Here is a 25838-nt window from a genome sequence, read left to right as displayed (position 1 = left end):
TGCCACTTTTTTTTATTAAAGTGCCATAATTTTTTTTTTTTTTCAAATCAGTTGAAGTATTTTTGTGTTAAAGACCAAAAAAGAACTTGCTCTTATGTGCAGAATTACTGCGGAGATTACAAAATGGCCGGGACGCGGGTGTGCAGTGAATTGTGGTCTGGCATTTTGTGGGAGATTTCCTAGTTCGAGTCTCGAGCTACTTTTTGACAGAATCTAAAGAAAGTGCTTGCGCCCTAATCTGAGACACTTAATTCGGAAGTAGACGATAAGCTCGCTTTAAAAAAAAAAAAAAAAAAAAAAAAAAAAAAAAAAAAAAAAAAAAAAAAAAAAAAGCGGTTAGAGTGTGATCCGAAGAACCACAATTGAGTTTGTGTTTTGTCATCGATTGAAGAAAAACAATTTGCAAGGTTGAAAAATAAATAAATAAAATAAGGAATGTAAAATTTATTTTTACAAAAAGTATAAAAGAAAAATACAAAAACATGGATTTAACTAAATATGGCAATAATTCTAAGCGAACATATAAGCTGAATATACTTGCGCTCGTTAGGGGCGGTAGCCCCAAGTTCATAAAAACTAAAATACATTCGTTTTCAACTTAAGTAAAAAAAAATTCCATCATATTTTCATGCAAATATATCTCAACAAATATATAATATAATAGGATTTTATATCTTAAATTTAATGGCACCACAATAACGAAGAAAATAAAATTCTAAACAATTAAGTAAGTAATCAGAGATCAGAGAAGGCAACACGTGAAATCCCTTAAATAAAGACAACACCGATTTATTACCTCGGTTGAAAGACATAAGAATTGCTTAAGGGTGAAATGCAATGTCACACCCTCCTATTAACTACTTTACTTTTGTACAGGCGAACATTGTGACTTAAGGACACTTGAAAGTTAATAAAAGCAGTTTATTTCAGTTTTTGAACACACCTTATGTTCGCCTTACACAGGACAAGGTGGTCATTTTAACAAGCTTAATTCACTTCTTTCCAAGTACGTAAAAAGATTTTTAAAAAAATTATATTACTTTTATTTTATAGGTGCTTTTCACAAAAATCATTTAGGAAAAAATCAATGGAACTGAGAAAATCTCCATCAATGCTGGCTGATATTGAATTTCGAAATAATTAATTTTCGTCAAAACTAATATTAGTTCACCTTACAAAATTGGATCTGTTAGTCCAGTGGTTGAGAAAGCATTGATTCAACTTGTGGAAATATACCGAGCTGTGAACTGTGAGCGGGAATGCGCGATCGAACGTTTTCAGAAAATTTAATACCTTTGGCAGGGATACCGATGTTTCTAGACATTGTCCAATATAGTTTTAAAGGCGGCAATTAGGAGAGTGGCAGCTTACATTAGTGGCCATCTTTGTAATAGAACCTTTGTGATGAGACCAATACTGGTAAGACTGTAGAAAGCACTTCTAGAACTGGATGCGGTAGTAAGCCCACCTTTAAACCTGGTTGCTAAGGAATCCTGGAAGGGAAATTAAATTGAGGAAATATACACAAAGAAGAACAGTATTCCGGAACGAGTAATTGCTCAGGCATTTAGGACTTAAAAGAGGTGAAAGGATTGCAGCCAACAATGAAAGCCACTGGACTGGTTAACAATTATTTTAATTTGTAATGCATACCGCTCATTTTTGAAGGATTAATCCCCAAGCTATATTAAAAACAAAAACAGAATTTTTTATTTGAACAACACAGTGAATGTTCAATGGAATTTACTCGAGCAAGATACTTGTCAGAAGAAGATAAATATGGAGTTGATCTCATACATTGATTTTTAATGAACATTAGGTAACAGTAAATGAATTTTATAACAACCTTTCGAAAGAAAAAAGTGCTCAGCATGTTAATAAAATGATCACCTTGGACTTACACATTTAACTCCGAGACACACAATTATAATATAAAACACTTCATTAATAAGTAAATTATCTTAAGTAGATTTGCTTCTTTTAAGGCTTCAAGAAGCCTAACTAAAGAAAGACTATAAGCACCAAAACTGCTTTTAACAAATATTACTACTACCAAATCTTTTTGCACATACCTCACGTTTTTTTAAAATAAAATTAAAGAGATAATGCATGGTTATTTCTTTTCAATTTCTAGATAACTTTTAACATTTGTCATGTTTTTTAAAACAGCCAATAATATTTTGTGAGTACACTTCAAATTTGGAACATTGAGCAAACTATGTGAGCTACTGAGAACTCAATAGCTCAAATTTTCGTTATTACACATTAATTTGGAACTGTTAGAACTGACCTTTTAGAATCTGATAATAATAAAATCAGAGTCACCATTCAATAGTACATTACTGTTGCTTCTGTTGTACTAAATTAATGAGCAGACGTTCTATTCGATCTAATCTCTCGACAGTCTCCATGTGCCGGCTTTCGGCAAAATTTTCCAAGTTACTAATTCTACTCAGTAATTTTTGGCAAGGGTCAAGATCCGTTACAGTTGTATGGACGGTAACTTGTCTCCTGTGCTTAGGTTTGTCCTCTTCGTTCTGAAAATAGAAATACATGCAATTTGTGCATCAATATCAACTATGAAAACAATACATCAACCATTGCAACCCAAATCTATGTAGCTCTCCCTGGATGCCAGTGTTTTTCCATGAAGTTTAGGTACGAAGATATTATTATTATTATTACATTTACCTCTGTTATAGTCAACAAGACATACAGAGGGGGTTGGCCTATTATTTATCAAAATCACAGAATAACAAAAAAAAATGTAAATACAGAATAAAATAAACTAATAAAACAAAAATGCTAATTCAATATACAAAAGATAAGAGCGATACTAACTAAATTTCAAATTTACAAAAGAGAACCAAGAATATGTAACTAAGTGTATGTACAAAATAACTATTTTTATTTTTATTTATAATGCTTTAAAGAAATTCTGTAGCAAAGAGCAAGAGAGTTGGCCTCTGCTAAACAATAAGAAGTACATTGGAAACAAAGATAAAATAAAATATAAAAAATAATGAAATTTTCATAAGAAACAAAAATAAAAATGTTACAAGAGCAAAAAACAAAAATTCAAATGATAATATTAATTAGTGTTGGTGCTAATCCCTTCATATAATTAAGTGGTTACTGAAAATTTAAATTTATTTCTAGAAAGAGATATCCTTATAGCTACCAAAAATACAGTTAACAAATTTTAATCTCTCATCCAACGCGCCTGCCAAATAATAAAAAATACATTTCAATTTTAAATTGTCAACAATATCAAATAGGGAGAGGAAAGGATCAGAACTGGCAATTAAATACTTGTGAAGCCATTTTCCCCTTAACTTTCTATAATAAGAACATCTTAGGACAAAATGTGAAACATCATCTTTTTGATTGCTAAAACAAGTAAAACAGCTTCTATTCCGATAGAAATGGTGTTTCACACCATTGTACAGAACGGTTGGATACTTATTGCTAATTACTCTAAACTGAACAATTACACTGGTCATAACAAAATTACAATTGAGATTAATAAGCGCATTATTCTGCCCTAGAGCACATAATAATCGGTAATTTGGATTATATGTTGAGTTAATTGCCATGTCGATATCCCTGCTGAAACTATTATTAGAAAATTTTAAATTGAGGTCTTTTAGATGACAACTATCCGCGTTTTGCACCTGCCATACGTCCTGAGCTCCAATGGAGAACAGTAGATCCTTCAGGAAACCAGCCCAATTAAAGGGAACATTAGAGTTAGGCAAAAGTTCCACAAGTCTGGAATAACACTTTCTCAGCAATGAATCGTTATCCGCGGATAACAATTTAACCCAGAATTTCAAAACTCTACTAAAGACTCTGACCTTAATGTGGAGACACTCAGATTCGAGGCGGACATAACTATCAGGTGTGTGAAGTGGAAGATGCAGGAGCAGCTTCAAAAATTTTAACTGAACGCGTTCAACTTGAGCAAAATAATTTAGCGCCCAGATTTCTGAGGAGTACAAGAGAACTGAAGAGATCATACTGTTATAGAGAAGCATTTTTGATTTCCAACTGTCAGATTTGTAATATGAAAGGACGTTTAAAACTCTTGGTATCGCAACAGAGCTCTTGGAAACAAAAAACTCGCACGCTAAACTGAATTTGCCAGAGGAAGTAAGAGGTACACCTAGGTATGTGAAGTTACTTCTAACTTTTATTGGAATACCATTATATGTAAAAGAGGAGTGTTTCCTGATGCGGCTCGCTCTGTTAAATGGTACTATAACTGTTTTTGAGGTATTCACAACAAGCTCATTTCTTTCGCAGTACTTAGCCAGTAACGAAAGTTTAAATTGAGCATCATGCCACGAATATGCAAAGATAGCCAGATCATCGGCGTAAAGCAACATCAACAGGTCAGACTCGTTATTGATGCTAATACCAGCAGCCCCATTAGAACGGAAAAAGTCCACAATGTCACTAATAAAGAGTGAGAATAGCAGAGGACTCAGCTTTTCCCCCTGAAGAACCCCTCTATCGACCTTTATTTTCCTAGATTGAGTGGCTCGTTGATCAATGAAAACAACAGCATTATCATAAATTTTTTTAATCAATCTTATACATTTCGAACTAATTCCTAGGTCAAATAGCTTAAGCCAAAGAAGGTCATGGGACACAGAGTCAAAGGCCTTCATAAAATCTACAAAGATGACCCAGACTTGACTGTTTTTCGACCTTAACTGAATATTAATAGCAGAGTTCAGAACAAAAATAGCATCAACGCAACTCTTGCCGGCTCTAAAGCCGAATTGTTCTATAGGTAGCACCTCATTCGATTCAACCCAACTACTAAGTCGATTATTTAAAATTTTTGTAAAAATCTTTGTAATACAATTTACAAGGGCAATACCGCTGTAGTTCTCAGGTAGTTCGGGGTTCCCTTTTTTAAAAATTGGTTTTAGCTTGATGACACTCCAGGCTTCAGGCACCGTTTCACTTTCCCAAACTACATTTGGGAAATGCAAAAGGTAGTGAACCCAGCTAGCAGGCAGAGTCCTAAAACACTCGGCAGGAATCAAGTCAGGGCCGGGTGACTTGCTACTCCTGCCGGAATCCATACTGTCGACAAGCTCCTCCAAGGTGATACGCGAATCAAGACTCTCGACTGAGACGCCATAAAAATGGACCGATTCTAAAGGGTTCGGGGAATTAGCTCGAAATAAGTTAGTATAAAATTGCTCCCAAGTTGCAACATCTAAACTACTGACTTGAGGTTTCCTATTTAAGGCCTTCACTAAATTCCAGAATTGCTTGGAATTATTTATATTCATGAAATCAGCCCTCAGTTTATTCTTAATTTCTTTCTCCTGTCTAATAATTTTTTTATATTGATTCTTAGCATTCAAGTAGAGTTCAAAAATCTCTCCCTCAAAACCATCCCTTCTACATTTTCTATGAATAGAATTAAAACATTTTTTTGCGGCTCTGCAGTTCCTATTAAACCAAGGTTTGCTGCATACGACCTACTCGTATTAGAAAAATGTTTTTCTTTAATAATTCCTGAATTTCTAGCTGCAACGTTCATTGTATCAATCAGGTTGCTATTTAGAATTTCCACAGAGTCACTGAAGACACCTACATTGACAGAATGATCCAACAGATAGTAAAAGTTTATTAAATTTTCTGGGGATAAATCCAAAATTGAAAAGCTATTAACAGGTACTGGCCTAGTATCCTTAGAGAAGGCGGATATCCCCGGCTCGCTATACGTCAAAGAGCACAGAAAGTGGTCCGAGAAGGAAGAATTATCATTGACCTTAAAATCGAGGCAACAGTTCAGTGCCAAATGATTGACCCATGTCAGATCTATGGTGCTCTTTCCCTGGGGGCCGACGAAAGTGTACCGGCCTGGAGAGTCGCTAGGAGATCTGCCATTACACAATAGTAGGCCCAGCTCTTCCATATGTTGTATCAGACAGCGACCCCTCGTGTCCAACTTATCATCCATCGAAGATCTAACACCGGTAAAGAAAGAATCATCAAAAAGGTCATTATCCAAACAGTTACCATTACCAACTCTAATGTTAAAGTCCCCAGCAAGGATAAATTTATCATTAACATAACTTACCATCGAGTTATATAGAGTAACATTAATAAATTTTACTATTACATCAAAATTCAGATTAGGCGGAAAATATAAGTATCCAACAATTATGAAGCCAGACAAAAATGACATCCTCAGGAAGATCCAATTTTCATTAGACTCAATTAAGACAATATTATTGAACACACTTTTTTTAACATAAACAGCAATACCACCGCTGGCTCTACCTCTCTGAAAATCTTTCCTGGCTTTACAAACAAAATGAACGTAATTATTATCTACAAAAGGCAAATATATACAATCCTTGGTTGACCATGTCTCACATAAGCCCAGAATATCAAACTTTAACAGCTCACTAATTTGATCATTACTTAAAGTAACTTAATGTAGAAACACCATGAATATTCCAAAAACCAAAATTCAAAACCCAACCCCTACTTACAATATTTCCTTCAGAGCTTAATTTATTGGGAGTTACTTTTTCGGCACTATGGACGAAGGCTTCTTTAGTAAAAAAGGTGTTAAGGGACCTGATGAAGTAGATGGACATTCTTCGCGATTCTTCCTCTTCTTTGTAGTCTTTGAGGCTCCCGACTGTGCCGATGTATCCGTATCCTCACAATCTGTATCAGTTCCAAACAAGTCAAAATACGCAAGTTGGTGTTTTCCCATCTGCGATGTAGTCAAATCAAGGAGATCTTCTGATGAACGAACATGTATCGGAGAAGCATTTTCAGCTAATTTAACCATTACTTTCCCATTTCGAGTCCATAATCGAGACAATTTACCTTCCTTCAATAAAACTTTAGCCTCTTTAAAAACTTTGAAGCTGGGCGGCGATAAATATTCATTCACATAAATTAATGAAGTTGCATCAAGGCCAAAAATCTTCAGGGACAATTTCTTCTTATTTAGTTTGCATTTAATTGAAAAGCTTATCTTTATGGAAGATTTCATAAATTTAACAAATATTGGCGGATGACTGAGGTTCCTTCCAGTCCGACCACGGTAAATACTATCAATAACATCTCTATCAAAATCAATATCAATTTCTTTCGAAAGAGTTTCAAAAATCGAAAATAAATCTTCATTAGGCAATTCAGGTATATTGTCAATTTTAAGTACATTTTGGTACGACTGTTGGGAGAATTCAATAATAGATCTTTGTAGTTCAATAATTCTGTTATTCAACTTAATATTGTCATTTTTAATTTCCAGTATATGTTTTCCTGCTTTTTTGATGTCTTTGGAGAATTTAAGAGATAGTTTATTAACTTCTTTTTTAATATCAATAATATCTTTTGACGAGCTTTGGTGTTCGAGTTTAAACGCAGCTAAGTCTTTTTGAATGGAATTCATATCGGTACTTATCTAGTCAAGCCGGGCAAGAATTATCTGAAGGGAAGCACTCTCCCCACTGCTCGCTTGCAGTTTTACCTCAGACGCAGCCATGTGGATATTTTGCCAACTATTTCTTCTTTACTATCTCGGCTACTAGCACCGAAAACTGAACTATGAACTCACAATACGAAAATCAGTAACTTGATAACTAAGCTCTTTAAACTAGATTTCAATTAGTTTCTGTAATATGCAGCTAACACAAAATAAACGACAAATTTACTTGCATCAACATAGGCAACGTAATTCACAGATTCACTGGAATTATTTTTAATCAAAACAAAGGCAATAAACCCTCAAAAAACTCGACAAACATACAGAGCGTTAAAGAGACAACCGTACACTATCACTGCCCAAGGCCAACGGTACGAAGATATGTGTAGAATGGTTGAGAGCAAAGGAAGCCATCTCTAGAGAGGCATTGGCACTTTAACTATTGGCTTTTCGTTCTGGAACTTCCTTATCATGAAATGAGAAAAATAGTTGATCGAACCTGTAGCCTTTCGATGGGAAAACAACATTCCTCTCTAAAAATAGGAGCAAGCAAGCGAGCTAGCTGAGCTAGTTAGCTCTCACGCTTGCCTTAGTGGGAGCAGAAATAAGCTGAGGGATTTCTTCTCGGGCTAAAGTTGTCTGGGTCAACACATGAAGAAGCTGGACCTGAATCAAGATAGCACTGGTAGATTCTGTAAAGAAATGGAGGAGGCACCAATACACTTCCGGACACACTCCAACGTCGTCTTCGACAATATTAGATTTTTGGGTGCTGAAGAAGGATAAATGATACGTATGAAAAAGAGTGACGTCGCAGCGCTCTACAACCAATATTCCTTTTATCTACAACCTTACCATCCAAAAGTTTCTCAATATCCCTTTCTTTCTGATATGATTACATCCATATATAAAAAAAAATCTACTGCACTCCATGAAAATCTTCTGTTATCCTTATTATCACTTAGAGAACCCTAGACGTCACTACAAGTGCAAGTGACCTTGAAACCACCACATACAATGCAAATCTTCAGTTAGGAAGGCACTCCCAAGGGAATGGACTTCCGTCAAGTTTCACATATGGATGTTACTTTTATCTCTGCTATATATTCTGTTTGTTGTACACTGTTAGTTCAACTGCAAAGTTGTGAAAAAATAATGCCACTTAAATTGCACAGGTAATGAGACAGTATACTTTGCTGGAATGGTAGTTTAGAGAGCCATATAATACCATCTCTAAATCCTGGAACTACCTTTAAAGGTTTTTTTTTTTTTTCAATGAATTGAGTTTACGAAGAAACACGTTAGGAAGTAGAAAGTACTTCCAAGTTTAGTAGTAAGTTTTATTTATTTATTATTTAGCAAAAACTGTGATCATGAACAAGCCCCTGGTCGACAGCTTGGCAAAAAATAATAATATAAAAAAAATTGTGATTGAAATTCGCAATAATTGTTTTGTTTTTCTTGGTACAATAAACTTATTTTAGCGTACGCAAAATCGATTGTAAATATTGAATTTGAACTTCTCTCGATTTTCTGTTTGACCTCACACATACACATCTGCCCAAATTTTATTAATAGGTAACTATTTCAAATAGTAATTCTCGAGAAAAATTCAAAATAAAAATCTACACAATCGATACTTTCTCTTCTTTTAACTCTAGAAGAATCGCTACCCAACTCGCTACCAACTTGGGAGAGTAAATACGGGAAGGTTTCCATAGGAAACATTTATTCATTACTAACCTGTGAATCTTCAAAATTACTTTCTTCCACTTTGATGGCTTTGAGAGCAGGCTGTTGAGAATCATTTACACTTGATGTTGCCAAACGCTTCGAGCTTTGAGGCTTATTCTGATTTTGTTGGGTTTTTTTAAAGTCTCGCTCCTGTCTGTCTTTATCCCTTTTAGGGCAACTGCATATCTTTATTGGCAATACCTTCCGACCGCACACCTGACCTCTGTTTAAATGCACAGTTTTATTAGATTTTGTAAGGGAGGCCATGTCTTTCTCAAATGAATTCATAAAAAACAAAATATATCTGGCATGGGATCCACTAAAACTTTCCTCAACCCCAATACTCGCTTTGTAACTGCAATGCCCCACAGAAACAGAATTTTAGCAATATTTTTAATGCACAGAGACAATACATGGATAGTATGAAAAATAAATGTATTAATTCTATAAAAAAATAAATAAATAAAAATAAAACAAAAAATTTAGTTTTTAGTAAACATCCCACTTGCGCCAAGAATTTAACCAGAGAATACATTTAAATAAATGGTCTTCCAGCGTTCTTTTAACGTGCATTAAATAGGAGATTGTTTATTGACTGAGCTAACATCGATGTATGAATTCTGAACTGTGGAATATACCTTGTGAAAGAAGACAGATTAAACCTAAATTAATCTTTGAATCCATAAAATAGAACATCTAACTTTTGCCTCATAAAGATGGAAGTGTCCAAATGTTAAAAATGGTAAAAAGACTTTTTCAGCCCTCCTTCCGATCTGCCTTAACAATGAAACCACCCGAAAATTTGGCCAGCATCACACACTTAGGGAAACTCAAGCAATTTTTTGATTTAGCCAAAGTTTTCACACACACCATTCACTAAATCAATTTCTAAAAAAACCTTTTTTGAACTCTCAGGGCCTAAAACGTATATTTTCCGATGAATCCCAATTTGATACCTTCGCAATTCCATAGCCGATATTTAGGGTATAATTAGCAAAGAAGAGACCTTGGAGTGGGGTAAGAAAAATTTAAAACACTTACTCTTCTGTTTCCAAAGTGAAAACAATTTGTACAGGCTTTCTTTGTATTCCCCTAGGGCAGCTGTTTTTGCAAGAAAATGAATAGGGAACTCGAATGATATCAGTTCCAGCTTGAAACCTTCTTACAGGAACTCTGACTGAATGTCGCTCACTGTGGCTATCATAACAATATTCAGCTTCCATAAGAGAGCACCTGTAATAAGAATATATTTTAATTATATAAGTTCATATTGACTTAACTAGGATATAAGTGATCGTTAGTGACTAGCTCCATCTGCTCAAGGCGAGTGCAATCACTTCTAGGACTACAGAACTTGTTCACTCAGTATGTAGTAAAACTAAAATTACCTCATCACATGGCCAACATATTTAAATTGTTCACATCTGCAAAATTGTTCTTGTCCTCTAGCGTGAGCCTCTTGTCTTGGATCATCCTCAAGTGCATGAGAAGCACATCTGATTACCGGTTCGCAGACAAAGTCATCACAGGTGTACATCATCAAGGCTCTGATGTAGAATCCTCCATCGAGTTCCACAGAGGTTTTGAACTCCATCATCAATACATTGTTCATTCCAATAAATACTTGCTTGAGTAATGGTGAGTACTAGACATTAGAAAAAGCAAAATTATTTAATCAACAATTGTTTAATCAGCAGTTTAAGATCTGGAGAACTGAATTTATAATTTGATACTTCCGTCTACACTTAGTCTGCCTTCGAATTTACAATAACTGAAACTTACTATCCATTTGATGTCACTTTTCAGAGATTAAGGACAAGCACAAAACACGCCATATCCTTTATACTTTTTCTTATTGCAAGGTAACAGGAACTGCTGCAGTACAACAGATTTTCGACTCTAGGCAACCACTGGAAACAATTTTGAGGTCCAGAAATTGAAAAAGAGTTTTTTTTACAAATTGGTTGACTGCCTATGATTGACGAAAAATCGGCGAGTTTAAATTTAATATTTAAAATGGCACTTAGGCATCCGTCAACCAACTTTTTGAAAATTCAGAGAACAGTTTTAATATAATGCATTTCTAAACGATCTCAGCGTTTTCGGGCCCAGAGAATTCAGCTTTTAATACATCTCTCCATTTCCATTATCATTTCAGCAGCTTTCACATTTACTTACCACATAACCGCCACGACCATGAGGTGTACTCGTCCAATGAAGTTCAAAACCAAAGGGCCCAGAAAAATCTTCCTGACTTGGTATAGTTCCGGTTGGAGGAGATGCCTCCACTGCAACTAACGTTTCTTGAGCGTCATTGGAACTATTCACTATCACAATGTTAGTAGTATTAAATTCTACACTTCCGTTGTTTACCTGAACAAAACAGGAACAATAATGCTCTACTGACTATATAAAATGATATTTGTTCATATATTGTATATACTAATTATTTATTAGCAAGTTTAAATGTAACTGAAAATATCATCAATCACCACTTTATAAATTTATAGATAGATGAAATAGTTTATTTTGCCTGCATACACTGATTATAAATATCAACACAAAATAGTCATGCTACCATTAATAACATTAGCTGTGATATGAATTCGAGCCAAACAGTAAACACAACAGTAAGAATATTTTAGCCTAATTTATAGTGTGGCTATTTCTAGTGTCCAAAGGGGAACATAAACAGTCGACTGGGGTGATAGTACACGGAATGTCTGTTTGAGTGATCACGTAATGATCAAGAGTTCGGAGTTATGAAGAGACTGTCGGATTTCTAGACATTTCAAAATCACACCTTGAGGAGGTAATACTTTCGAGTAAAATGATGCTGTAGTGTCTCACACTGGTCTTAGTCTGTTTGAATTTCCTTGAAAGACTTTCATGGCTACAAAAAACAAAGACATGGCTACTTTCAACAATGTGGCCACTTGACTCTCGTGACAAATACGATTGTGCATTGAAATGTTATATTCAAATAAAATTGATAATATATTTCACATGGCATAAATGTGAAATTGTAAGCCTGTCGTGTTGGCAATGTTACTACTGTTTTACAGGAAAATAGTATGAGTTCATAAACAGGCAGGACAGAAGACACATCAACCTTAAAATAATGTATAAATATTACATTGTCAATAAGTCCAAAAGATGACCTAGTCCCTAGGCTGAAAGCTCGGTAAAATAAAAAAATCATGACATGAATTTGGCACGATTATTTTCTTCCTGAACCAGAATAAAGAAAAGGTTTTTGGTTACTTATGTAGAAAGGTGCACTCTTTATTACACGTTTTTCCATTGTTAGTAATTATTCATTTTTTCTAACCACTCTTGAAATTTATTAATTTTTCTTTCATTTCTGCTCTGCTAAGGCGAATCACTTTCTGTAGCTATGTTGGTATCACAGTCATACCGATATGATCGTCTTAGTATTATTTTTCCAAATTGTAAAAAACTATCCGAATGAGATTAGGCCTTTACTACCGAAGCTTGAGAAATTCCAGGGTTTTCAAGTCTGAAAGTTTTCTTCGTCTGTTATCCCCTTATGACTGTGTACCACCAACCAGGAATTCCTTATAGCACTTTATCTCGCAGTAACTTCTATTTGAATTCGCAATATTGCACAATGTAATGGTGCTGAGAAAGAATGTTTTATTCTTATTAAAAATACAGCTGTTATAGTTATTTTATAAACATAAGAAGAGTTCTGCACCTTTCACTGATACGTCCTTAACAAAAAACAAAATTAAGGAATAAAATTAAATTTACCAAATTTATTAAATCAATCGTGTGAACTGTTCATAAATGAAATAACACCGTTCACCTTCATTAATGAATTTTCAAAACAACGAAATTTTTAGCAGAATTAATAGACAAACTTTTCGAAGGAGGAACTGGTAAAAAACTGATGTACCTTACCTGTAGGAGAATTCTGAGAAGTGAGTAAAGCAGTATGATCTTAAAACCTATTATGCGCAATATTTATAAAAATGTTAAACAATTACACAGACGAGATCCAATATTAAGTAGTAGCACGGACTATTAAAATTAACTCACCGTGTCGTTCATCAGTTCTTCCATCACATTCAGTTCGAGAGGTTCCTTCAACCTAAAAACAATAAAATACTATAAACTGTTGAGGTGCTACGAATATTCTTTTCCCAAGGTTTAAATTAGTTCCTAATCCTAATGTTTATATTATCACGTACTTACATAGGATCTATCAAGCCAAGTGAATCTTGGGAATTAAAAAGTGCGTCACCCATCATGCTGCAAGAAACAAATTATATTTATTAATATCAATACCGTCCAATAACGTTCAGATAATAATGAATAATTATTTATTAATCCCCAACTGGGCTAAAATTTTTCAAACATCGGAGGCTGTTTAGCAATGCCAAACAAATATAATAAAAACCCACTTGTTTTATCCACACGCCACTGCAGAGAATTTGGGTGAGACGTTTGTTTTAAATAGCATAAATGTATTTCGTACAAAACCATAAATGTGCCAAAAATGATAAAACACAAATCTTGACAGTAAACACTCCAAGTACAGATGCAATATGTCGGCGTTTGGCAGTTTGGTACCGAGTACCTGTTGCTTTGTTTTTGTTTGTTTTTTTACCCTTCGAATTTGGAATCGGCAGTTACTAAATAATGGAACTGCTTTCGACAGTAACTGTATAATGGTATTGCTAATTCCAAATAAAGAAATGCAGATACCACCTCTGTTTAAACCGCTATTTTTTTGATTTCAGGTTTTTATTTAATACAGTTTATAATAATAGTTTTTTTAATGAAATCATCCTTAAAAGCATTCGTAAATTTGTGCTTATTTTTGTTAATTTTGCGGTGTATAATTCAATTTTGAAATTTCAATTTTACTTTCTGTAATTTCAGAATCTGGTTAACCTGTGCTGTGGCCGTTAACTTCGATGTTGATGATGATGTATTTGAATTATGAAATAAACAACTAAATATGCAAGTGACTTTTTCCGTTTGGTAAGATTTCTTATGTTTGTATATAAAAATATCAAGAAAACATGTCTTTCCCAGCGATACAAAAAACATTAACCCTCATCTCTGAAATAGAAAATAAAATATACCATCGTGATTTACGGCAACGAATAAAGGTAAGTTTTTTATTTTAGTAAACAGAAAAATTGAACTATTAGTTCAATAAATCTAACAATATACATATACATATATTAGAGTTGGTAATTTAAGATCTCGGTTACATTTAAGTCATAGCAGACAGCTTTTTCATCTCAGTTTTGAATTAACTAGTTTTAAATTAGTCATACAGTTGCAAGTTGTAGGGGACCGGTATCTAGCCTGATCTGCTGATGACTACTCTGACATGTTCTTTCATTTGATACTCGCTTTTCATCCCGTCTATATTCTTTTTGATGTAACAACACTTGGCTGTTTTTTGACGATTTCTTGAATGAATATTAAAAATAAGACTCACTGGTTTATTCTTCGCACTATAATGAATTTGACATAGTACGAAAACTGGTGTAACTTTACCTTTCTTGCTACAACGCGGGCCACCAATACATAGACTCTTTATTTAAAAGCAGAAATTTAATAAGCTATAGTTTGATCGCTATTTGGTAGAATAATGCAGGCTAGTGATCGACTGAAAAGCTTGCCTCGTTCGACTAAGCACTAAGAAGCCCTATATAGACAAATCACCGTCACGTTTAGTAATTTGTGGTTGTGGCAAGTCTGAAACTTAGTCTTAACTTAAACATAAAAGTACAGTCCCGACCAAGTTATCCTTGCTGAGTACAAGTTGATTTCAATTTCAAGATCTTAAGAAAAATTAATATGAGTTTTCATAATATAGATTTTGCTGAGATCCGTTCAGGATTCCATTAAAGAGATTGAATTTTACCTTCAAACGTCGCAGTTCAACAGCTACAAAAATAAAATTAAGCTGTGTATTAGCCAGATGCTCAAAGTGATTCCGTCTCTGATTCAATTGCTATCTGATGGACACCATTCTGCTTTTGAGGTTGGTATTTCATTCATGTGAGAAAAAATAAATAAAAATGTAGCTTCTTCAATAAAAGTAATCTTTTTTTCATGTTTACAAAAGGATATTACGGGGTACATGTTAGAAAAGTTGAGATGGTGCTTAATGGAACCAATGCGAATGTTCAGTGGAGGTGGTGTAGAAGAAGATACAGAAGCAAGCGGCATATTTGTTAGATCCATCGATTGGGCCATTTCCGTCATTCAGGCTGGTGAAGCCCTGGATGAGTCTTATAAATTGGCCATAGATGATCTATTATGTCAAGCCTTAACTATTGCCAAACTAGCCGCTGATCAAGATTTTAATGAGATTTCTTCTGGCTGTCGAAGCGTATGTTTAGTGGTTTTATTCATTATTTGGTAGAAATTTTGATTAAATATTAAGTCGTCCATTGCGAGTTGCCGAAGGAGTGCCATATTTATTAGAGAAGTTTATAACATATTAGCAGTTGTTAATTTGATTAAAACAGGTTCTGGTAAGTTTGTCTTCTGTCCTGCACTGTAAAGAAATATCTGAGTCAGCTAGACGCCTTCACCGGGACATACTCTTGTGTAATTTAGAAACATTGTACAGAAGAGTCAACACAGCAGTGCTCAGACTGTTTCTCTATGTTAGTAAAGTTAATTAATTATTTTTTTTTTTTTTTTTAATTTGATTGCGAGACATTTTTAGAAATCTGGTGCGAAAACTCATTTGACTTTCCTTTATTGTAATTTGTTAAATAAAATTTTCCTAAAACTTAAAATCCATATAAACAAAAAACAAAATAGCTGAAAACTAAAAATCTATAGTGTTACTGAATAATTCTTCAAATTTGGAACATTTTGTGTTCGCTGTTAATATTATACAGATAATGAGATCAGGCATTAGATTGTAATGGTTTTTATTTCTTGAGTGAAGCCTGATGATGCTAATCTAGGCAGAACTTCTTTGAGCACAGTTTTACTAAGAAAATGTCCGAAATGAAAGTTATAGATCAACAAGTGGCCATGAATGTACTACGTTCACAGAGATTCGTCGGAGTCTTTTTTGAACATTGTTTTAAAACTAAATAATATTTTCAGTAAAGTATCACTGCCGATGGAAGGAATTGACCAAAAATTTATTTCACGTACCCTGAAAATCGTAATGTAAGTAGCTTTCGGATGAATCATTTTATTGATTACATTTTCCACTTTTTTTGTGATTTTATCGATAAACTTTTCTCAAAACTTCGAGTATATATCACGTTTTACATACACTTCTTTGAACTTTATTTGAATTATTTTTTAAGGAAAATTTTCAGCAGTTTTGTTAAAATTTAGCGTTAGCCTTTTTGAAAAGTGCGAATTACAGCTTAATGTACATCATAGCAAGTAGTATAATCTCGGTCAGAATCTCGATAATTGTATAGCAAGAGAAAGTCGTAAAATTTTTCACGCCAGATTTCTATTTATCTTACACTTAGGTTGTGGATGTATTGCGATATTGCCAAATTTTCTATGTTAAGTTTTCCCTGGAGATAAAACATTTTTACAAATTTGAGGTGCCCTAAGTATTACGAATGTGTTGTATGTATTATACGCAAACAAAATTGGCTAAAATTGAAAAATTGCACGCTCAAACTTTATATTTCGAGTAAGTTTTTCGAAAATGGTTCAAACTGTTTTCGTGAAACCTATTTTAGTGATTGCACATGCATGTAGGTCTACAACTTTTATGTGAAAACTTTTTGTAAGAAAATTTTATTCATGACTGCTCTAATGGGAAGTTCAGAACTCTCATTTAGAACTTCGGAATGAAGAAATTCTGAGAGAATCTTCCAATATCTGCAACATTCCTTGATGTTGACTTCTTTATATGGGTATAGTAATTATTATACAGTGTAGTATCCGACAATGAAAAATTTTCCTTGTGAGTTTGCAAAATACCCATAGAAAATTTATCAGTCAAAATTTGAACAATTATTTAGTAAAAAAGCAAAGCGATGAGTTTTGACACCAGGTTTTGTTTCCTTTTGTTAGGTGATGTCCGACAGTTTTCTTCCTTTAAAAAGTATTGTAGTAAAGTGTGTGGAAAATGACAAGGAAGCCAACAATTTGAAGAAAAGAAAGGCAAGCGATTTGGAACATCTTATATCAAAATTGGATCTTTATTTAGAGCAGATTCATTTGTTGGGAAATTTCGCTGTTGCCTGCACAGACAATGGAGATAGTAGGTGTAAATCTAGTGTTTAAAATATAGCAGGGCCCGACCTAAGCCTCTCATTAATGTTTTTAAGGCATGTTAGACAAACCTTCTCTTGTAATACATTATAATTTGGCATTCCTCAGTCGCTAGTGTTGTCATGTGCTACGTTACATGTAACGTCCTTAGAATATATAGAATACAAAGTGAATCAGTTTGCCAAAACTTACTGTACCATACCCCAGAAGGAAAACCTCCCCCTTCATCTGTACTGGCCCGGTTCATCTTGGAACTATTTGTAAACCAAATGGGTTTTTAAGTCTTGGCCCCTTCTATGCCTACGGATAGATTTTTTTTGCTTAGTAGTGATTAATACTTTCTCGGAGGCGTATCTTGGTTCGCCTTAATAACCAATCCTCATGTTTCTAAAAACTATGTCCTGATTACCAAAACTATATTGTTTCTAAAAACTACGAGTATGTCTCCAATGTCCTGAGTTGATCAGTTTTGTAACAGCTTTTTTACCTACTCTTGCAATTGACAGGCAGGTAAATCTCTTCAATTTGGCGAGGCTTCCTTATGTTCTCAGACACGTCATTCCGCTCTGAAAGTAATGGTTCGTGGTAGACAGCCAATGGACTCACTAATGATTACCACCCAGTTTACTGCGTTATGTCTGGTCCTGCATATTTACACCTTATGCTTGTAGTGAATATTTGAAATTAATCATAATCTCTCTATTTTGTTTGGTTGTTTGCTTTTACTAATTTATGTTTTCTTTTAGCAAAACTTCGTGTACAATGCTCTCTGGCCAGTCTGGAATTTTGCGAAACCCATCTTGTACCGGCTCTCACAGCATTTTATTTAGATCAACGGTTGGAAAGAAGAGATTACCTAAGTTTTCTCACTGATGAGGCTCAAAAATCACTGAAAGATTTGCACCTTCAAGTTGACAATATTGTAGATACTGGGTCATTTGCTCGGGTATGTTTCTTTATTACTTTTCATGCTACGGCCAAAACCCTTCTGGTGTCACACTAGTACACTACTATTCTCATAAAAGCATCCATAAAACTGAGTTCTTAAGAGATTATGTATCTGTGAAGGATTTAACGAGAATACTTTCTCTAGATAATACTTTAAACCGTTTCTGAATTTCTCTGCTGATGTCCGTCGGGAGATGTATCATGTCCACCTCACGTAACACGATTTAGACTTCAAGTCCTATCCTTGACGAAACCCAACACATTTCGTGAACATTCTTCAAAATGACGTTGGAAAGTGGGGAAGTAGGAAACTTGGTTCTCTAGCTCTTCCGTCGGTAGGTCTGGTCGACAGACCTAAAAATAGTTCGTATCTTAATTTTTTGGCTTAATGCTTTGCCAAAATACCTTCAATCTCATTACATTTTGTTAAGAAAAATATTGTTGTTATGTTGGCTGTTGTTGGCGGTCTTATTGTTCTTGTATGCGTTTGCTATGTGTGTTCTTCTGCTCATCTCTAATACACGTGTTCTGTGTAAAAACTGTTCTTATTAAACCCCATTAAATTAATAACAGGTTATGGGCCCAGTTATTCTGAATTAAAATGTGTATTGGTGTTACGGTTTACGTGATTGGTTTAATAGTTTCAGGTAGTGCAGGTTGTAAAAATGTCAGTGCTTACTTTGCCTGTGCCTTTACTCTCAGCGAATAATTTCACGAACTGGAAATTTAGAATGAATGCAATTCTTGAAAAAGAACAGTTAGTTGACGTTTTAGAAAGTGACCCTCCAACTGATGCAGTAGCAAAGAAAATTTTTCTCATTAACGATGCAAAAGCAAAAGCCATCATAATTCAAGGTATTTCCGATAAACATCTTGACATTATTCAAGATTCTAAAACATCAAAAGAAATGCTTCAAGCTTTAAAAGATGTATTTGCGAGGTCTAGTTCTTTTTCTAAACTAACCTTATGGAGGAAGCTAGTAAACTTAAAAAGTGAGAGGTTTGAAAATTTGGAAGACCATTTTCTTAATTTTGATAAAATTATCAGAGAACTGAGTGATTTAGGTTCCACGCTGAACGAAAGTGATAAAATATGTCATTTGCTTCTTTCACTTCCAGAAGATTATGATACTGTGGTCACTGCTTTGGAAACTGTTGAAAAAATAAAAATGGATTTTGTGAAGGCACGTCTGTTGGATCATGAACTAAAAATTAAGTCTCAAGATATTTCTGAGACAGGCCTTAAAGCTCAAAATAATGGCTGTTTTAGATGTGGGGATAGTTCACACTTCCAGGCGAACTGCCCAAAAATGGTCCAGGGAAGCAACCAAACAAGAGGACGTGGATCAAACAGTAGAGGGTACCAATCATACCACAGAGCCAGAAGGACCCGAGGTAACAATTTTCCTTCACGGCAGAGTCAAGGAAGAAAATTTACAGAAAGGGATAGCCATGCAAATCATGCTCAAAGTGAGAGTGAAGTTGATTTATTTACAACTGAAAGTTGTAATTCAGGCATGATCTTCGAAGAAAAATCTTTTATCTATGACAGCGGCGCTTCAAATCATTTTGTCAGAGGAGAGTTAAAACGTTTCATGAAAAACATTACAGAATTAGAAAATACAGTAAAAATAGTTCAAGCGGATGGCCGGCTATTGACAGCAAATGAAAAAGGGAAGTTGAGCCTTTATTGCCAGGGACAAAAATTCGTTATCGAAGCATTAATCGTTCCTGGTATGAAGCACAATCTTTTGTCTTCTTCAAAAATTGCTAGCCGTGGGGCGAAAATAGTCACTGATAAATCAGGTACAACTGTTTTCATTAAAAATAAACCTGTACTTTTCTTCAAGCCCAAAAATGGTCTTTTCCTTTTTGAAGCGGATAAATTTAATGAAGAGTGCTTTGTTGCTGCCAATGAAGGAGATCTTTGGCATAAAAGAATGGGGCACATCTCAATTGATGGGCTAACACAATTGAATTTACCTACTCCACACAAATTATGCGAATCTTGTATAGAAGGCAAGGCAAAGAGGCAACCCTTTTATGAGAACAAAAAGCGTGCAACAGAAATAGGAAGTCTTATTTCAAGCGATTTAGTTGGTCCCATCACACCGAGTACACTCAATGGCGAAAAATATTTCCAGGTAATATTAGATGATTATTCCCACTTTGTAGTTGTTAAATTGCTGAAAAATAAGAGCGAAGCAGCTAGAAACTTGATATCATACATTAAAGAAATAAAAACTCAGTTCGGTTTAAGCGTCCGGCGCATAAGATTAGACAATGGTGGGGAAGCGAAATCGAAGTATTTTTTAAACTTTGTGGAAAGAAATGGCATTCGAATGGAATATACTATAAGTCATTCTCCTCAAATGAATGGCAGATGTGAGAGAATGAATGGGGTTCTACTCTCAAAATTAAGAACTAAATTAATTGATTCTGGGGTTCCCAAATATTTGTGGGGAGAGGCACTAAAATGTACTGTTTATGAAACAAATAGGTCACCAACTTCAGTTTTGCCTAGAGGTAAAACTCCCTCGGATCTGTGGAATGGGCGAAATGATCTGTCCAAATTGAAAATATTCGGATGTAGAGCATGGCATACTGTGACACCTAAGCCTGGGAAATTGGAACCCCGAGCAGTTCGTGCGGTAATGGTCGGTTACTGTGGAGGTGGCTACAGATTGTGGTTACCAAAGGAAAGGAAAATAATAAAGTCAAGAGATGTCAAATTTGATGAGTCAATCATGGTATACAAAGATAATAATATGGTCAAAGAAAATGGACAAGACACTATCGTTCCAATTCAAGGGGTAGAAAATAATCCAGTAATAAAGATTAACGAAGAGGGTGAACAAGTAGTGCAGAATGACTTACAAATGGGTTCTATGGATAAAAATGCAGAAGATGAAATAGTTACTACAAACAGAAAAAAGAAAAAACCTGGATATCTGGATGACTATGAGCTGTACACAGCTTACTGTTTTCTGTTGTCAACTAATGAAGAACCAAAAACGTTTGAAGAGGCCATGGAATCAGAAGAATGGAAAAGTGCAATACATTCAGAATTAGAGTCTCACGAGAAACTTGGAACTTGGACCCCCGGAAAATTACCTGAAGGAATGAAAGCTATTGAAACACGTTGGGTGTTTAAAATCAAAGAAGATGGAACCAAGAAGGCGAGACTTGTGGCTCGTGGATTTCAAGTTCCTCAAGAAGAATGGGAATTCTCCTACGCACCAGTATGTAGGATCCCAACTGTTCGACTCTTGTTATCAGTAGCAGTCCAGTATAGCTGGATTTTGACTCAAATTGATGTACCCACCGCCTTCCTGAATGGAGATTTAGATACAGAGGTCTATATTATGTTATTAATTTTGACTATGTTTGTTCAAAAGAAAATATAGCTGATCTATTTACCAAAGCTCTAGGAGCCGAAAAATTTGAAACTCTTAGAAACTCTCTGCTCACTAATTGATTTTTTTTTAACATTTAATATCTTGTTAATTATTTTAGTTTATGTGGATGTTGTGTTATTAGTATTCAATTCGATGTTTCTTATTGTAGACATTAAGTAACTACATCTCATTGAGAGAGGGTGTTAAGAAAAATATTGTTGTTATGTTGGCTGTTGTTGGCGGTCTTATTGTTCTTGTATGCGTTTGCTATGTGTGTTCTTCTGCTCATCTCTAATACACGTGTTCTGTGTTAATATTTTCTTATTAAACCCCATTAAATTAATAACACATTTCACACCACCCTTGTACCTACAAAATAATAATTTCATTATTTTGGCCACAAACGTGGAGCTTGGAGGTAAATCTACCATTCTAAAACTGAAAATTCTTGAGCTAGCTTGACCATCTAATAGGATCAATACCTTCTGATTCCTAAGTTCTGGTTGAGTTCGAACTGTTCGATTACTTCCCCTTTGAAGTTGGAGGTGAAATGTACAATGACCGTGAATGCCCATACTCTGCAGCTTCAGGGCTCGCTGGTGCAATTCTGTTTTGTTTGCCAATACTATTAATTGGCATTTCTACAAAATATAAAAAGCTACAGTTTCATTTTGATTTGTTTGCAATAGTTTGAGAAAATTATTATTTTTATATCTTAATTTCTCTGTATCTCTAGGTGGTATTTGAAGATCTTACAGATGTTACTCGCACTGTCAGGGAGAAAATATCGGATGGTATATTTGATAAACGTGAATGCGAATTATTCCAAAGAAGATGTAATAAGTTGGTGCAGCATCTGTTGACAACAGACGACAAGTATGTTCGACAGGATCAAACAGTTTATCAGATAGTCAAACAGTTATTAACTGGTAATATATTGACTGGACTCTATTTATGAAGTTTAGTAATTGTTGATATAATCACATTCTTTCAATGCGGATTTTATCCGAAAAAAAAAGCAATTCTACAAAATTATCTGTCTTGAAAATTGCATATTATTATATGTGATCACTAGTTCAAAAAATGAAATTCTAAGGATCTGAAAATTTATATTTCATTAGGTTACCCCACGGTAGTGGAAAATTCCTAAACCGGAAATACCTCTTTACTGAATTGGTTTTTCTTAACTTTTTTGGGGATTTCCTCGAAAATATCTGCTTTGTTTTCTCCCAAAAATGTTATATTATTACAAATATATTGATGTATTGTTACTTTTAATGGAAATTTTTCCTAGAACTCTAATCCTTAGAGAATTCTGTCCTTAGACGTTTCAGCTACTCGAATGGATAAAACTCTGGCTCCTTCTAATAGAGATTGCCAAAGTTAGTGTATTTGTTTTAAAGTTTTGTTAACTTTTTTTTTTCTTTTTACAACTTAGCCAATCCGTTTTCTTATTATTATTTAATTTTTGTGCAGCATAAAGTATTTTTAATTATAATTAGCCAAATAAATTTCATTATTAACCTTTAATGTTTATTAAGTAGAGACACCGTACAGCGAAAAAAACTTACGTTAATGCTTATATAATATATAATGAAAATGTTACATAATCTGAAAATACAATGCACTTTCAGATTATATTTTTCTGTAGTACGTATTACAGGAAAAATTGGAAAATAACGTAACTGATAATAGAATGTTGTAAAATATTTTAAGTAAATAGATAAACCTATAACAACTATTAATTACTATTGTTACGATGCCATTAGAATTTTAAAATTTTAAATTAATGATTCGCCTTCAAAAATTTGAAACGTTGTGTCAGTTAGTTGATTGAACATGTTCAATCCTCAGATCACTTGCAAAGATAGCAAAGAAAATTTTATTATGTGTGCAAATTAATAAACCAAAAGAGAAGTACAACCTCTAAATAAAAAAAATTGAACAACACAAAAACCAGTTGAAAGTGGCAATCTTGAAGACAGGTGAGTTTCTGACGCGAGCAGCACAGTGAAGTTTCGTGGTTTACCAATATACGTCCATGGCATCTGTTACTCTGGTTAAAAAAGAAAAGTATTTAGGTATGTCGAGTAATACGCGTCTCTCTTACACGTCTAGCTCCCAGGTGTGAGTAGTCCTTGGACGCCAAGATCCTTTATGGTCTAGCCCAATACAACGGGAAGTTATAATAATTAAAAGGTACTGAATACAAATTAGTTGTTTGTGTGCAGTGTTGAAAAACCAGGATAACCACCTTGAAGTTTTTTCACCCACAGCCAACGACACAATATGGGATCTTGATATAGCTTTAGAATTATTGGATCATTTATGCCAGAAGTTAAACTTTTCAGCCATGAACCACTCCTCAGTTGGACGGATATCTAGTAAGTTCTTTTCAAGTAATTTTTTTAAAGTTTTGATAATTATCGATGGTATAAAATTTATTGTTGGACGTTCGTTTTCAGTTGACAGATCTGTAACATTTTTGGATAGCGTCCGAAATCTGTCCTTAGACGTTTCAGCTACTCGAATGGATAAAACTCTGGCTCCTTCTAATAGAGATTGCCAAAGTTAGTGTATTTGTTTTAAAGTTTTGTTAACTTTTTTTTTCTGTTTAAAAGGGCTGTACTTAAATATTATTGCATGGTATTTATTTGTCATATTACGAAATTATTTAGGATTGAAAACCAAGATATTTATGAATTCAGCGAGCATTAAAGAAGAACATTACAATGGAGGTGATGCACCATCCTCTTTGGATCCATATCTGAGTAGAGTGGGCGATACTCCCATGATTAAATCGACCCTCTACTGTAGAACTCCATTAAAAACGCCCAGACGAATGAAAGGCGAACATATTACCTATGAATTGGCAGGTAATTAATTTGATAGTTGCCTGTTTTTGAAAATTTACAATGAACTTGATAATAATTTTTAAAAAGTAAAACTAACTTGAATCTCAGAGAGCCGACCATAACATACCGTTTGCATCCTGTTCTGTCCTCTACCTTTACTCTCAACGTTTAAATTTGAGTTCTCAAATTTCTGCTTCTACTACTCCATCCCTCTCGGTCTAGCCAATTGAGATGTGCACTAGCTATTATATTTTTTCAGTTTCCTCTCCAACCAAATCTGAAGAATCGTTCAAGTTTCACTGCTTATTTTCCTTTACTCTAATTTTCCATTTAATTTTTTGGAATGACCTTCGTTTTTTGTGGATTGTTTTGGGTTCAGTATCAGACAGTGCATTGTCACTGGTCGGATGTCTTTTATAAATAAAACCGTATCTCATGTTTATGAAAAATGTTATTAGGTAATACATTTTTTTATTTTAAGGGCGTATAATCACTTCCTGTTCTAGAGAAGATAGGATAGAGCAAGGTGAGGCAACTTAACAACACGCTAAAGATTTCAAACAATTGGAACTTGCTCACTTCCTCTTTTGTTTAATGATGCAGTTTAAAATTTTAGTTTTTCTTTTTTAAAATTTTGCCTGTCTAATTACAGATATTCTTAGTGGTTTATCCAAGGCCACAAATGATACTTTGGTGTCGTTGAAGGAGGATTTACTGGTCAAAGATTTGCCGGCCACTTCCCATTTACAAACAGATAACACGCCAAGAAGTGGAGGACTAAATAGTAACATTGCTCGATCTATGAATCTTTCAGAAACATCTACGAGTGTTCTATCTGATATGTACAGCCATGATGCGGCAGATCGTCTACGAGATATTATATTCCTAGAAGAAAAAATCGCCCACCTTAAGGGATCTTAGTATATAATTTTTTTTGTCTTATTAGAGATTCTCAGACATAACTTCAATAATTAATAATTATAGTTGCAAATTATCTAACAATGCAGATGAAACTACTATCCATTTCAAAAAGTAAATTACTACAAAACTGATAATCATTTTATAAATTAGTTTGAATTTCATCGTCAAGTTTGTATTTAATCTTTTTTTTTTTTACTTTTGGCAGTCACGAAGAGCAATTATTGTATATTTAAATAAAGACAAACCTTAAAACAA

General features: G+C 34.3%; 2 protein-coding genes across 9 annotated transcripts; one reads left to right on the top strand and one right to left on the bottom strand.

Moving 5' to 3' along the window:
- Nucleotides 1-429: 429 nt before the first annotated feature.
- On the bottom strand, nt 430-13794 carry LOC141460987 (cellular tumor antigen p53-like). The gene is made up of 8 exons (XM_074141564.1): nt 13636-13794; nt 13427-13483; nt 13271-13322; nt 11387-11581; nt 10597-10853; nt 10250-10441; nt 9218-9431; nt 430-2537 (listed from the first exon to the last, which is right to left on the bottom strand). Exons 2-8 carry the CDS (start codon nt 13480-13482, stop codon nt 2340-2342), a joined length of 1164 nt encoding a protein of 387 aa, XP_073997665.1. The 5' UTR covers nt 13483; nt 13636-13794; the 3' UTR covers nt 430-2339.
- LOC141460984 (serendipity locus protein alpha-like) lies at nt 12903-25838 on the top strand. 8 transcript variants are annotated; one of them, XM_074141554.1, is made up of 13 exons: nt 12903-13152; nt 14117-14349; nt 15069-15236; nt 15321-15587; nt 15727-15867; nt 17261-17450; nt 18208-18407; nt 22544-22736; nt 24084-24191; nt 24273-24377; nt 24486-24683; nt 25144-25188; nt 25315-25838. In XM_074141554.1, exons 2-13 carry the CDS (start codon nt 14260-14262, stop codon nt 25581-25583), a joined length of 1974 nt encoding a protein of 657 aa, XP_073997655.1. In that variant the 5' UTR covers nt 12903-13152; nt 14117-14259; the 3' UTR covers nt 25584-25838. The 8 variants fall into 8 exon arrangements, with proteins under 8 accessions (XP_073997655.1, XP_073997653.1, XP_073997657.1 ...); XM_074141552.1 differs by having other exon boundaries at nt 24039-24191; nt 24516-24683; XM_074141556.1 differs by having other exon boundaries at nt 12904-13152; nt 14117-14218; nt 24039-24191.

The sequence above is a fragment of the Rhodnius prolixus genome, unplaced genomic scaffold (genome assembly GCF_049639745.1).
Source record: "Rhodnius prolixus isolate KJV_2025 unplaced genomic scaffold, Rpr scaffold_6, whole genome shotgun sequence".
NCBI lineage: Eukaryota > Metazoa > Arthropoda > Insecta > Hemiptera > Reduviidae > Rhodnius > Rhodnius prolixus.
The sequence above is the reverse complement of the archived record's forward strand: the minus strand, read 5'-3'. Positions and strand labels throughout refer to the sequence as shown.

Excerpts from the sequence above, each read along its gene's own strand:
- LOC141460987 (XM_074141564.1), bottom strand. The coding sequence starts at position 13,482 with ATGATGGGTGACGCACTTTTTAATTCCCAAGATTCACTTGGCTTGATA. Across the intron at positions 11,582-13,270 it reads AAGAACTGATGAACGACACG|GTAAACAACGGAAGTGTAGA; the intron begins GTGAGTTAATTT and ends TGTTTTGTTCAG. Across the intron at positions 9,432-10,249 it reads TTCACTTTGGAAACAGAAGA|AGGTCAGGTGTGCGGTCGGA; the intron begins GTAAGTGTTTTA and ends GCATTTAAACAG.
- LOC141460984 (XM_074141550.1), top strand. The coding sequence starts at position 14,260 with ATGTCTTTCCCAGCGATACAAAAAACATTAACCCTCATCTCTGAAATA. Across the intron at positions 15,588-15,726 it reads TTTCTTCTGGCTGTCGAAGC|GTTCTGGTAAGTTTGTCTTC; the intron begins GTATGTTTAGTG and ends TGATTAAAACAG. Across the intron at positions 25,189-25,314 it reads AGAAGATAGGATAGAGCAAG|ATATTCTTAGTGGTTTATCC; the intron begins GTGAGGCAACTT and ends GTCTAATTACAG.